The 12,677-nt window shown below is 41.4% G+C and overlaps 1 protein-coding gene and 1 long non-coding RNA gene across 3 annotated transcripts in view; one reads left to right on the forward strand and one right to left on the reverse strand.

Moving 5' to 3' along the window:
* The window catches only part of IDO2 (indoleamine 2,3-dioxygenase 2), a 54,533-nt gene extending 43,852 nt beyond the window's left edge, over window positions 1–10,681 (forward strand). For both annotated transcript variants that reach the window (XM_004468687.5, XM_004468690.5), the window contains 2 exons: window positions 6,111–6,259; window positions 7,415–10,681. In XM_004468687.5, coding sequence (XP_004468744.2) covers window positions 6,111–6,259; window positions 7,415–7,773 — 508 coding nt within the window. In that variant the 3' untranslated portion in view covers window positions 7,774–10,681. The remainder of the gene's footprint in view (window positions 1–6,110; window positions 6,260–7,414) is intronic.
* LOC131276579 (uncharacterized) overlaps window positions 1–12,677 on the reverse strand; it is a 69,978-nt gene that overhangs the window by 40,940 nt on the left and 16,361 nt on the right. The gene's annotated exons all lie outside the window — the stretch shown is intronic.

The raw sequence follows: 12,677 nt of genomic DNA on the forward strand, positions 1-12,677 counted from the left end.
TTTCTTTAGGTCGAAAGTCTAGGTGAGGGAGGGAATGTGGCTCAAGCAGTTGAGTGCCTGCTTTCCCACATGGGAGGTCCCAGGTTTGGTTCCCGGTGCCTCCTAAAAACAAAAACACAAACAACAGCAATGAAAAACAAATGATAAACCCTACTCAGGGGAGCCAATGTGGCTCAATGGTTGAGCACTGACTTCCCACATACGAGATTCCAGGTTCAATCCCCCTGCCTGGTACCTCAAAAAAAAAAAAAGTGTAGGTGAGCTCAACTGGGTTCTCTGCTTAGAATCTGACAAGGCTGAAGTCACGGCATCCTTTGGGCTGGGCTCTTATCTGGAGGATCTGGGGAAGAATTCACTTTCAAACTTATTCAGGCTCTCACACTCCAGGCCCAAGTCTTTGTGGTGCAGGACTGAAGTTTCTGTTTCCTTGCAGGATGTCAGGCAGTAGCCACCTTCAACTTCTAGAATCTGCCAGCATTCTTTGTCATGTGGCCTCTTCCATCTCAGCCATGGCATTTTGGAACCTTCTAGGATTTTGAATCTCTTTGACTTGTCTTGCTGCTGCTAGCCAGAGAAAAACTCTTTGCTTTTAACAATCTCATGTGATTCAATTTTGTTTATCTAGATCATCTTGAATAACTCCTTATCTTAAGGTCAACTGATTAGTAACTTTAGTTACATCTAAAAAGTCCCTTTGCCCTTTGTCATACCATATTCATGAGTGTGATATCTGATAATATTAACAGTCCTGGGAATTAGGGAAGGAAATCATAGGAGATCATTTTTAGAATTCTATCTATCACAGTATCCTTTAAGGGAATAAATAAATTCTGCTTCTTCCTTATATTGAAAACATCTAATAAGGAAGAAAGGTATATTCTGAATGTCTCAGGATTAGATGGGCACCAAAAGGTAACTTTGTTTTCATTAAAATAAATTCTAGGTCATTGATGCTTTTTGTCTGTGATCTGGATGACAGATTCTTCCGTTTTGTTTCTAATCCTCAAAAATGCATTTCCCATGTAGCGAAACTAAGTGGCCAGTACCAAATCCTGAAACTATTGGTAAGTGCAGATGGCCAAAAATATCTGAATTGTTGAAAATTTCCAAAAGGGCTCTCTTCACAAATCTAAACTTGTTCTTATATTCTTTATTTGTCCTATGTTTGGCCTGTTATTTTTGTTTATAAATTTTTTCAAACATTTTTATGTAGATATGTAGAGGAGTTGAGAGACTTCATCAGTAGATGACATTTATTCCTTTTGGTTCCCACTCACATTAAATTTCTCAAGGAAGTTATCAATCCCTGAGAAAAAAGTCATTTTGTGGGTTGTTTTTTTTTTTCCCCCCTTCTGTATAAACTTCCCCTTTGCTTGGGGTTGCTAGAAATATGCTTCAAGAAAGACTAAAAATAGCCTTGTCTACTGAGGTTTGAAAGGAAAATAGTTCTTTGCCTTCAGAAACAGCAACTTAGGCTGAGAGTACCTGGGAGTGATTCACAGGCTGCTCGGAGAAGCCTGATTTCCTTTCCTTAAACTATCTTATGATGGCAGAAAAGTATAGGTTTTGACAGCATGTGCCCATCTTTGGTATTTTGGGGCTCTTATCCTGGGGTTTTCTCCATCCACTTTGATGTGGCCTCAACATATCCTCTTTAAGTTGGGACACTAAAAGGACATCAAATGATGCCTTTTGGCCCTTTGAGACATCTGATGGCTCTTTTAAGCTGGCCAGGTCCTTTTTAGAAATGACACTTGGGTCTGTATACTCTGGATATATAATGCACCCTTATAGATGGTCATCATCCATTCATTGATTTATTCAGCAAAAATTTAGTGAGTTCATTCCACACAACAGACACAATTCTAGGTGCTGGGAATAGAACAGTGGGAGAAAGCAACTGCACCCCTGAGAAGCTTACATTTTAATGATGAGACAAGCAGTGAATAAATTAAGAAGTAACTATAATAACAAAAATTATACAACATATGTCACAGCAATAGCAATACAGACACATGTAAAGTAGGATCCAGAGTATTAGAAAAGCATTAAGGGAGGTGGCAGAAGTTTCTTATTTAGTATTGTGGTATAGGAAGACACTCGCTAAGGTGACATTTTAGCACGTACCTGAAGGAAGTGAGGGAGTAAGCCACCCAGATGACTTTTCCAATCAAAAGGAACAGAATTGCAATGATGCAGAGGTGCATGTTTGTTTTCATGGAAGAGTGTCAAGGGTCAGCAGGATTGGCATGAAGTAAGTGAAGGGATAATGGTACAAGATGAACCCAGAGCCATCGTGGAGACCAGATCATGGAAGGGCTTGTTGACTTCTTTTCTGGGTGAGATGGGCAAGTTTCGAGAAGAGGAATGCCATGATCTGTCTTGCGTTTCAAATCCTCACTCTCCCTGCAGGGTGGAATATAGACTATTTGAGAACAAGGTTGGAAGCAAGGAAGGTATTTGCAAGACTATTACAACCATCCAGCATGGTGGCTTACGTTAGGATGGCAGCAGTGGATGCTGAGAAGTGGTCACTTTCTATATGTATGTATTGGGAAGATAATGCTGGCAGGATTTTCTATGGGCTTGGATGTGGAATGCAAGGCTAAGAGATCGCTCAAAGATGAGTCTAAGGTTTTCGCCTGATCCACTGAAAGATTTGTACTTGCAGTCACTCTGATATAGAAGGGTCCAGGAGGGACAAGTTTGGCAACTGGGTGGGGGGGGGCAACAATCAGGAAGTCAGATTAGGATGTGTTGCTTCTTGTGAAGATATAAAGTAGTAAGTTGGATACATAAGTCTAGGACCTAGGAGAGAGGTCCAGGTTATAGTTACAATTTGTGAATGGTCAAAATACAGTTGGCATTTAAGTCCATGAGACCAGATAAGATCACTTGCAGGTGAGCACAGTAAGACTTCAACATTTAGAAGTCACTGAAATGGAAAGGACCTGGTGAAGGAGACTGAAATGACCATATGAAAACACAAACAAGTGTGCCTACGTGTATTTGGTCAAGCTAATAGAAATCACATCAGTATTTCTTTCCCGTAAAATGTTGCTCAGCAATTTTACTGGGCCAGTGTCCATACCTTTGACAAGCCACAGAACCTCTCTGAAGTCCATTTAATTCTCCCAGCAGCTTTAGGAAGTGAACACAGTTTGGGGAAACTAGGATTTAGAGAGATTTGCTCAAAGTTACAAAATAATAAGAGAGGGAGCTGGGGTTCCCTCTCCCTCTGAATAATGTGATAAAATAGCTAATGCTTATTGAATGCGCAATAGCTTGCAGGCCCTGAGCAAGTATTATTCTAATTAGTTCTCACAACAACCCGACAAGGTACATACTGTTATTACTTCTATTTTACAAAAAAATGAGTGTCAGAGAGGTTAATTAACTAAGTCTTGGCCCACAGTTAGTAAACATCAAAAGCTGAGATTAAATCCCATATCTTTCTGGCTCCTAACAGCTACCTAACACAGCCTGTTGTGACCTTAGATTGAAAGTTCTCCTTTGTTTTTCCCACTTGATGCCCTGCCTTGCTTTCTATGCCTCATCTCTCTTTCCAGAGTAATATTGCCCCAACTGCAAAGGACTCTGCTGTTTAATCAGTGAAAACCACAGAATGACTAACCAAAATAGCGCTAGAAGAAAACAACCCAGCTGCTTAGAGCATTTCCTACATCAGGGAAATATTTGAAAAAGGCCTAGATAGCAAGCAGAGCAGTAGACTGCCTACTGCTTTCATATGTGTGTGTGGTATGTGTACTTTTCTCTTGAGCAAACTTACTTTTAGAATTCCAGGAAGAAGGTGAAACATCAATGTAAGACTATGATTTAAACAGAGATGGTAGCTTGTTACTAGTAAGAAGAGGAAAAGATTCTTTTCCTTCATAAAAGTAGAAATCCACAGGTAAGGTTCTTGGGGAAATGAAAAGAAAGAATTACATACAGGTTTAGGGTTCAATTTCTGATTCCCCCATTCTCTAACAATGGGACCTTGGAGACTTAAGCCCTTTGAGTCTTTGCATCTGTCAAATGAAGTTAAAACTGCTTGCCCTGAGACCAATGAGAAAATGAATGTGAAGTGCTTTATAAATAAAGCACTGAAAATACAGTGTAGCAACATGTTCTTATTGCAATTATTATCTCATTATGGACTCACCCACATACACTCTGATTATTCAAGACTCTATAAAATGTCAGTCACAGGGAAAGGAGTTTGACCAAAAGGGAAAAAGGGTAAAGACAAATGAGTTTTTATGGCTAAGAGATTTCAGAGTTGGGAGGTCATTCCAGAGGTTAGGCTTATGCACGTCTCAGCAGGATCTCATTGACTGCCAAAGTAAATATTGCCATAAACAGAAGGGCTCTTGAGGGCTCTGAAGACATCCAGACACTATAGTCAGGGCAGATAGTTTAGGGGTTTGGTGCCCTGCCAGTGGGCCCTACTTTGAAATTTATGCTCCCCCATGTGATAGAGGTGGACTCAGTTGTGGTTTCCCTACACATGGCTCTTCTGCCCCTTACATGTAAACCTATAGTTAGTACTAGAGTTGATAGATGTATGCCCAAGAGAATTAAATCTTTGGGCTGTCCATGTGCCAGTCGGGCCCTGAATTTCAACAGAGCTGCAACACCTACTCTCCAGTTCACTGGACTCACCAGGACAACTAACAAGAAGATGATGATGGACAATGACCATCCCAAGGAACTAAGAGAGTCTACAACTGCAAGCAAGATAGCCCCATCCATCTGCCCCATGGGATTTAAGCCCCTTCTCAATTAGAGGTGGAGTGGGTATCACCATCACAGAATCCTCAGGATTGGGGAGTGAACAATGGACTAGAGTAGACTTACTGTTATTGTACTATAGACTTATTGGGATTTTAGCAATGGAAGAACTTTTGTCATTGATGTGGATGCAGTGACCACCGGAGATTCTGAGGGGAGGGAGAGGGAAAAACAGGTATAATATGGGGGCATTTTCAGGACATTGGAATTGTCCTGAATGACGTTTCAATGACAGATATAGGCCATTTATATATCTTGTCATAACTTACAAAATTGTGCAGAAGAGAGTTTAAACTATAATGTAAACTCTAGTCTACCATTAGCAATGCTCCAAATTATGTTCGTCAATTGTAACAAACATACTGCACTAAGGAAGGATGTTGATGTTGTTAATTTGGGAAAGTGTGGGAGGGGGAGGGAGAGGGGCATATGGGAATCCCCTGCATTATTTATGCATCATTTATTTAATCTATGTAACTTTAAAAAGTAAAATTTAAAAAGTCATTTTAAAAAAAAGGAAATGGAGGCAGAAAGCTTGAGACACAGAGACCAAAAAATAAAGGGAATAAGAGAGACAGCTGAAGAGAGGAGAATACAGGACGGGAGAGGATAGAAGAGAGAAAAAAGAGACGAGAGAAGAACCCCCTTTTTCTAATTTAAACAGGAAAAGGCCTTAGAAGTGTCCTGACTGTGGCTTTGGACCACCTGGAGCATGGCCTTGGTTTCTTGTGTTCTCTTTCTTGCCACACGTATTCTTCCTCCATGATCATCAATATCTGTGAGCAGCAAAGTATTCGATCGAGTCATTCCCACAAAATCAAGTATTTAGAACTGATGTGCTTAATAGAACTCCTGTTCCAGTTGTCAGTGTTGTTTTAGGGAGAGGCAAAGTTGTGTGTGTGTGTGTGTAAGAGAGAGGAACTCTACTTGTGGGCTTGCAGCCATCAGGTCCTCAAGGTTGAGTTTAGCAGAAGGAGTGAAGAAGATTGTTCCAGGGCCCCTAACTTGTTTTTGTAGATCCAACTTGACTTTGTTTACTTTACGCTCTTCGCTGCTCTGGTCACAGCTCTTGAAGAGTCCTTTAAAGGAAGAAGAGCAGGGCTGGATTATATGACCATTTATAATGATGGGGTCAGGATGACTCGTAAGTACACAGTACATGTCCTACAAAGATATCCAGTTCCTCGCTCTAAATTTACCACCAAAATGATGTTTACCTTCCTGCTCATGCTCCGTTGTTTTGCTCTGTTTTGTATCAAAAACATGCTCTGACCTCCTGGGACCCCTTCTTCTCTCTGACTTTCACTCTTGCTTAGATGGAAGGATAACCCAGCAATGCCTGTGGGGTTGATATATGAAGGAGTCTCCAAAGAGCCCCTGCCCTACTCTGGTGGGAGTGCAGCTCAGAGCACCGTGCTTCATGCCTTCGATGAGCTCCTAGGCATCCGTCATAGCAAGCAAAGTGGTAAGCCAGGCATTTTTCTTTTTCTTTTATTCCATATGAGGGAGATAACCCAGAGCTGTATTTACCAATTGATAAAACCGAGGGTAAATTTAAAAAGTAACCAAGTCTGCATTTCTCCATTCAACCACGAAACTGTGTGTCTGCCATTTGTTATTGTGCCAAGTTAATTAATATCCGATCCCAGCAGGATCTTGGGTTTCATTTCCAAATCTTAAAGCATAGCTTTATTTCAAGCCTTTCACTGTGATTTTGGTTTGGATCCTTAGGAAGTAGCGTTCTTTCTTTAAAATGGGGGAGATGCCTGGAGTTTGCAGGTTGTGGCATTAGGCTGATGAGTCAGCGCCAGCTGGTGATGGATTTAAGCTCCTTCACTAAAGCCCTTCCCCATAATAATGGGGCAAACCTGAACCAAATCAATTTATGCCAGAAGAGGGGTCTATCTCTTTGTAAGTTTGAATATTCTCACTCCCCTACCAGCCAAATCTTCAGGAACTGCAAAAAGACACTTCATGCTGAAGAATTTTCAAGTTGGGTTTGGAAAATACAACTACAACTTGTAGTCATATGGAGTTCAGTCTCATCCACAAAAGAATTCTGCCAATTCTTCCTGGAATTTTGCTTTTGATGTTAGTGTTTGATTTACCATGCAAAACACTGAACACATGTTTCCTATAAATATCTATTGATTTGATTTTTAAACTGCTTTACTACAAGATACGGTTACTTAAGCCAAGGTCATTTTTTAACTTGGTGCCCTTATAAACTTGATAATTTTCTTCTTCTCCTCAAAAATAAAGTTCTTAGGGAACAGAATTCACCATTTAGTTAAGCAATTTGAGGAATTATGCCTTACATTGTTGGATATCCCTCACAGTGGCTCGTAAGATTCTTCAGTCACATTTGGTGAGTGATAAATATTTATAGATTGATAGATAAAGTTCCAATTCACCTATACAAGATGGGCTTGTTTCTTTTCCCCTTCCCCATCTCCTGTCAATAGTCAGGAATATGCATTTGAGTATGTGAGGTCTACAACAAGACCTGACAGCTCGACAACAGTCACAGTTTCTACAGCACTGATGTCTGGAAAAGCAGGCAGGGCTTTCCTCTATTTGCCTTTGGAGCTATGACATTGTTCTGGATTGTTTCTTTCAGCTGACTTTCTGCACAGAATGAGGGACTACATGCCTCCTTCCCATAAGGCCTTCATTGAAGAAATCGGCTCAGCTCCTTGGCTGAGGGAGTACATCCTGTCATCTGGAAATTGCCAACTGGCAACAGCCTACAACCAGTGCACGGAGGCCCTGGCACAGCTTCGCAGCTATCACATTACTGTGGTGACCAAATACCTCATCACAGCTGCAGCCAAAGCAAAGGGCAGGGCTCCCAGCCCTCTGCCAAGGCCACCTCAGGCTTTAGAAGAGAGGGGCACAGGTGGAACTGCAGTTCTGAGCTTCCTGAAGAGTGTCAGGGATAAGACTTTAGAGGCCATCCTCCCTCACAGTGGTAATTAAGAGAGCACCTTTTCCCAGGATTTCAGAACACATGTTACCCTTGTCCTCTACCCAATGGAACTGCAGGCAGGTCTGGAGAATGAGGACCAGGATTCCCCTTGGAATAATCCAGAAAGGATCTCAGCTCCTTCATGTTCCTGCTCCACAGACCATAATACTCTCCTTTGTTGAGAGCTGCTAGCCTTCACAGGGGAGAATTTACATTGCAGGAAACTTTCACTGCTGGATAGCAAACAGTTTTGGAGATGTCCTCATTCATATCCCCATAGAGGAGCAAGTGTATCCCACTCTGTTTGCAAAATAAGAGAAACCCAATCTAAACTTCAAAAGCCAAGTAGAGCTGCCTGCAGACAGCTCGCCTTGTTGATTTCTTTGAAAACCAAATTAAATATTCACTCACTTAACAATTTATTAAATTCCTACAGTCTTCTGGTTTAAGGATTAGAATAGAGATTTGGTGGCCCCAGTCCAGCTCCTTTCTTTCTGCATGTGTTGAATTTGGTGGCAGAAGGCTGGAAATGCTGGAGTGGAAATATGGAGAGAAGAGAAGGACGACAATAAAGATTTGGAAGACTCTATTGTGAAAATGAATAGTTAATGATATGGGAATGGAAAAGATGTTTCCGCGTGGTGCATAAATTTGCAAATTCTATTTTGATCTCATTCTTCGGTTTTAGAAGAATCATTCTCTTTCATCACCCTGAAAGTTTGTATTTATAAAATGAATTGACCTTTTTCATGGCAATGAGCAAAATAACCTAGTGCAGTGGGAATAATTGTAAATCTTGGTGTGCAAATGTACCTGTTTTATTGACTTAGTTTCTAACTCAAGGTCTTGTACCACCCGACAACAGAAAACTTGAAAACTGGAAAGCTTAATCTTGCCAATTTAGGGTAAACTCCATTAATTTAGAGTTTCCACTCACTATTCACCCGGGGTAGTACCTAAATTCCAGAGGGATTATCTAGTATCACGGCACCAGGAGGAGGCACCTAAGCAGTGTTCAGCCACTGCCCATGCCAGCGTCTGCTCTGAAGACCTTATCTGCATTTAGGTACCAGTCAAATGCATCTTGCTGCTTCTTTTACCCTATTCAAAAGAATGTTCGAGTATTTCACTCCTCAAGGTTCTATCATAACACTTGGAAAAACACTGGCTTAACCTCTTACCTCCCCTGGGAGCATTAGGAGGCTACAGCTGGTTCAGAGCCATCTGTCAGCATCCACAACAACAAACTCCACTCTCCAGTGCCAGGGTGGGAAAGCAAATTCTGGACTCTGGTCAACTCTCAGTGGCAATGGTAAGAAGCCATGGACCAGAAGCCTCCACAATGGGTCCTGGGCAGGCAGGGGTGGGGAGGTGGGGCACGAGAGGACCAAGAGCTTCTTCTTAGGCACCGTCTTGTCTGAGTCTATCTATGCTCCTCCTTCTCAAGCCCAAAGGGAGAGAATCTTTTTCTAGTCAGAACACTGGGTCTGACAGTTTCTTCCCTGCCTATTTTTCAGTTGACTCAGCTCAGGAGACCCAGGTTCCCATAACTCCAAAGGTCTTTGTTGACACATGCTGTCTCTGGCTTGAGTTGGAGAAGTTCATTTTGAAACGCAGACATGGGCATGGCTGTATTTATTTCTGTTGGCTTTGCTTTTCTAACTGCCCTACCTTGGGGTCAATCAACTCGGACTATCGCAACAGCCCAGCCTCTGTGCTGTGGTCCAAGAAAGAGGACTGGGTAGGGGAATAGAACAGAAGGACACTGGTGAATAATTCAAAACAGTCCTTCTCACTATCACTCTCGCAGCTTCCCACCTGAAAAGAACGTGAACTTTTGAGTAAGATCTGTGTTTGAATTCTGGTGGTGATTTTAAAATTTATAATTAATTAATTATTTTAATTACTTAATTGATTTTTAATTAATTAATAAACACGTTTTAAAAAGTAAATATCACTCATACATAAGCAATTTCTTTTTTGCAATGGGGTTTGTCACCAATTTCTGAACATCACTAATCCTCAGCTCACAATTTCTTATAAAATGGGAATGTTTGGGGTTGTCTCGTGGGTAGATAGAGATAGCAGAAAGGACAGTGCCTAGCGTGGGAGGAAAGTTCAATAAACCTTTATTTGGTTGTGAGGCGGGGTTCGGAGTGTGGCGTGGACACTAGTTCAAGAGATAATGTTGTATCCCCAAAGCTTGTTGGGTTCACAGAGCCTGTGTAAGTGATAAAATAACCACTTAGAGTCATCATTTGAGAATGCTAGCAGGGAGTTTGAATTCCATGCTTGACCCTTATTTTATAAATGACAGATAAGTTGTTTCATCTGTCAGGGGCACAGTTGACTCATAAAAGAAGAAACTTCATAACAACTGTGTGGAACTCATGTATGAAGTAATTCAATGGAGGTTATTATACTCTGACTTCTATCTATCCGTCCTCGAACTGGAGAGAGAACCAGGTCTAGGTGTGAGGAACCTGAAGAGAATTTGGAAGTAGGAGCCTATCTCCCTGTATTTGGTGAAGAAAATCATTAACATGACCCCAAAACAAGGAAAGCAAGTGAGACAAATTTGACCTGAATTTTTCTTGTGGCATTAAGAAAGGATGCCCTAGTCACTTCAGGTTTTGAATCTAGGCCTGTAACAAACTGAGCTCTCAGAGTGACAGAAATAATGAAGACTCATCTTCTTAATAATTGGATCAACTGATCCGTGTCTACTCAAAGAGATTATAGAGCCTGGCACAGAACAGGCTTCAAATAATGCTGAATATATTGAATATCATGTAGACTAAATGGGATTTGAAGGGAAGCTTACGAAAGTTTGTGTTTCAAAGCCTTCAGAATATGTTTTGTTGCCAAGAGGCCTTATACATAAGATTGGAATACATGGAAATAAAAGTCTGTATTTTATTTGCTGGCCAACTGAATCCTAGTTCACGTGTCGAGATATGCTATCTTATGGGGAAGGGCTCAGTTTTCAGCCCTATGGTACAGTGGTGAGAGGGAATCTTATGGTACAGAAAAAGAACATATTTTTCTAGGGACAAAGGATATGCTCATTGCATCAGGTTTCCACCAGAAAAACAGAACCAGTATATACACACACATACACCATAGCAAGAGATTTATTACAAAGAATTGGCTTATGCGATTGTGGGGGCTGGCTAGGAGAGTGAGAAATCCACAGGGGAGGTTGGCAGGAAGGGTGGGCTAGAAACTCTTGGGCAGGAACTGAAGCTGCTGTCCACTGATGGAATTTGTTCTTTCTCAGGGAAGCCTCAGTTCTGCTCTTAAGGAGTTTTCAACTGCTTGGTTCAGGCCCACCTAGATTATGAAGGATAATCTCTTTTAATTTAGTCACCTGCTTGAACATGCCAAACGTCATCACCAAAACACCTTCAGAGCAATGCTTTGATTAGTGTTTGATGGAAGACTTGGGCGATGCAGCTTAGGTGAGTTGACACATGAAACTGCCCATCACATGCTTCAATGAAAATACTATCTAGTTCTTATTATCCTTATATCATTTTATTATTATGTAGGGATGCTACTGCAAGTTTGATGGGCTTAACTTGGGTTTGAATCCTCATTCTGCCATTTACTCACAATATAAACTTGTTCAGCCTGCTTAACATTCCTGAGTCATAGCAACTGGTAACACTACCTTGTGGTGTTCTCTTCAAAAGTAAAGCTATTAAACCTTTGTCATGTAACGGGCTCTGCGTAAATGGAAATACAGTGATGATGCTGTATGCTCCCCAAAGAACCCCTTGATATGGATAATAAAACAAAGTCAATGGAAAAAAAAGTCTAAGGATGTAGGAAGCTTGAGCTCTCCCACCCTGTAAATTCCGAAGAGGATGGAGAAGATGCCCAAGATGTGTGGAATCAATGAGTGCTGCAGAAACCACTTTCTTGGAATCATGCATGTGCTTATTTAGGTAGAATAAGCAGAATTTATAACTGAGAAAAAAAGAGTCTGCTAAGTCAGTCCAGGGCCAAACAGCACATCCCGCTTTAGGACTTGCAAATTTTTTCTCATAATGCTAAGAACCAAGAAGCATGTTGTCATGAGATTATACTTTAAATTCACCCAGAAGTGATCAAAACCAGTTACAGTGTTTAAACAGAGGAGCTTGTCAGTCATTGTAGAATAAACAAACACCAGGTTGGATGGGATAGAGGGGAGGGCAACAAGTTCTCGCCTTAGGAAAATGATTTCCTGCAGGATGTTGAGCTTTACTGCCAAGGACCAAGTGGAGGTGGAAGAAAATGCATATTCCTCCTATTGTAAGGAGATTACATGTTTTATTTTTGTTTTTATTAATTTATTTTTAGTGTTACATTAAAAAAAATATGAGGTCCCCATATACCTCCCACCCCCTTCACCCCACTCCTCCCATAACCACAAACTCTCCATCATCATGGGACATTCATTGCACTTGGTGAATACATCTCTGAGCACTGCTGCACCTCATGGTCAATGGTCCACATTACGGTTTACACTCTCCCCTAGTCCACTCAGCGGGCCATGGGAGGACATACAATGTCCAAAAACTGTCCCTGCAGCACCACCCAGGACAGCTCCAAGTCCTGAAAATGCCCCCACATCACATCTCTTCTTCCTATCCCCACCCTCAGCAGCTACCATGTCCACTTTCTTCATCTCAGTGTTACAGTTACTTCCACTACTAATCACATTAGTTCCAGAATAGAGTATCAGTAAGTCCACTCTAATCCTTACTCTATTCCTCCGTTCTGTGGACCCTGGGATGGCTATGTCCACTCCACCCTTCTATCGAGAGGGTGCCTCGACTCCACTTGGATGATGGATGCAATTCTCCTGTTTGCAGTTGTAGGCACTCTTGGCTCCCTTTACATGGTTTATCATAGTACAAGATCAGTC

This window comes from Dasypus novemcinctus, chromosome 29 (genome assembly GCF_030445035.2).
Source record: "Dasypus novemcinctus isolate mDasNov1 chromosome 29, mDasNov1.1.hap2, whole genome shotgun sequence".
NCBI classification, from domain to species: Eukaryota; Metazoa; Chordata; class Mammalia; order Cingulata; family Dasypodidae; genus Dasypus; species Dasypus novemcinctus.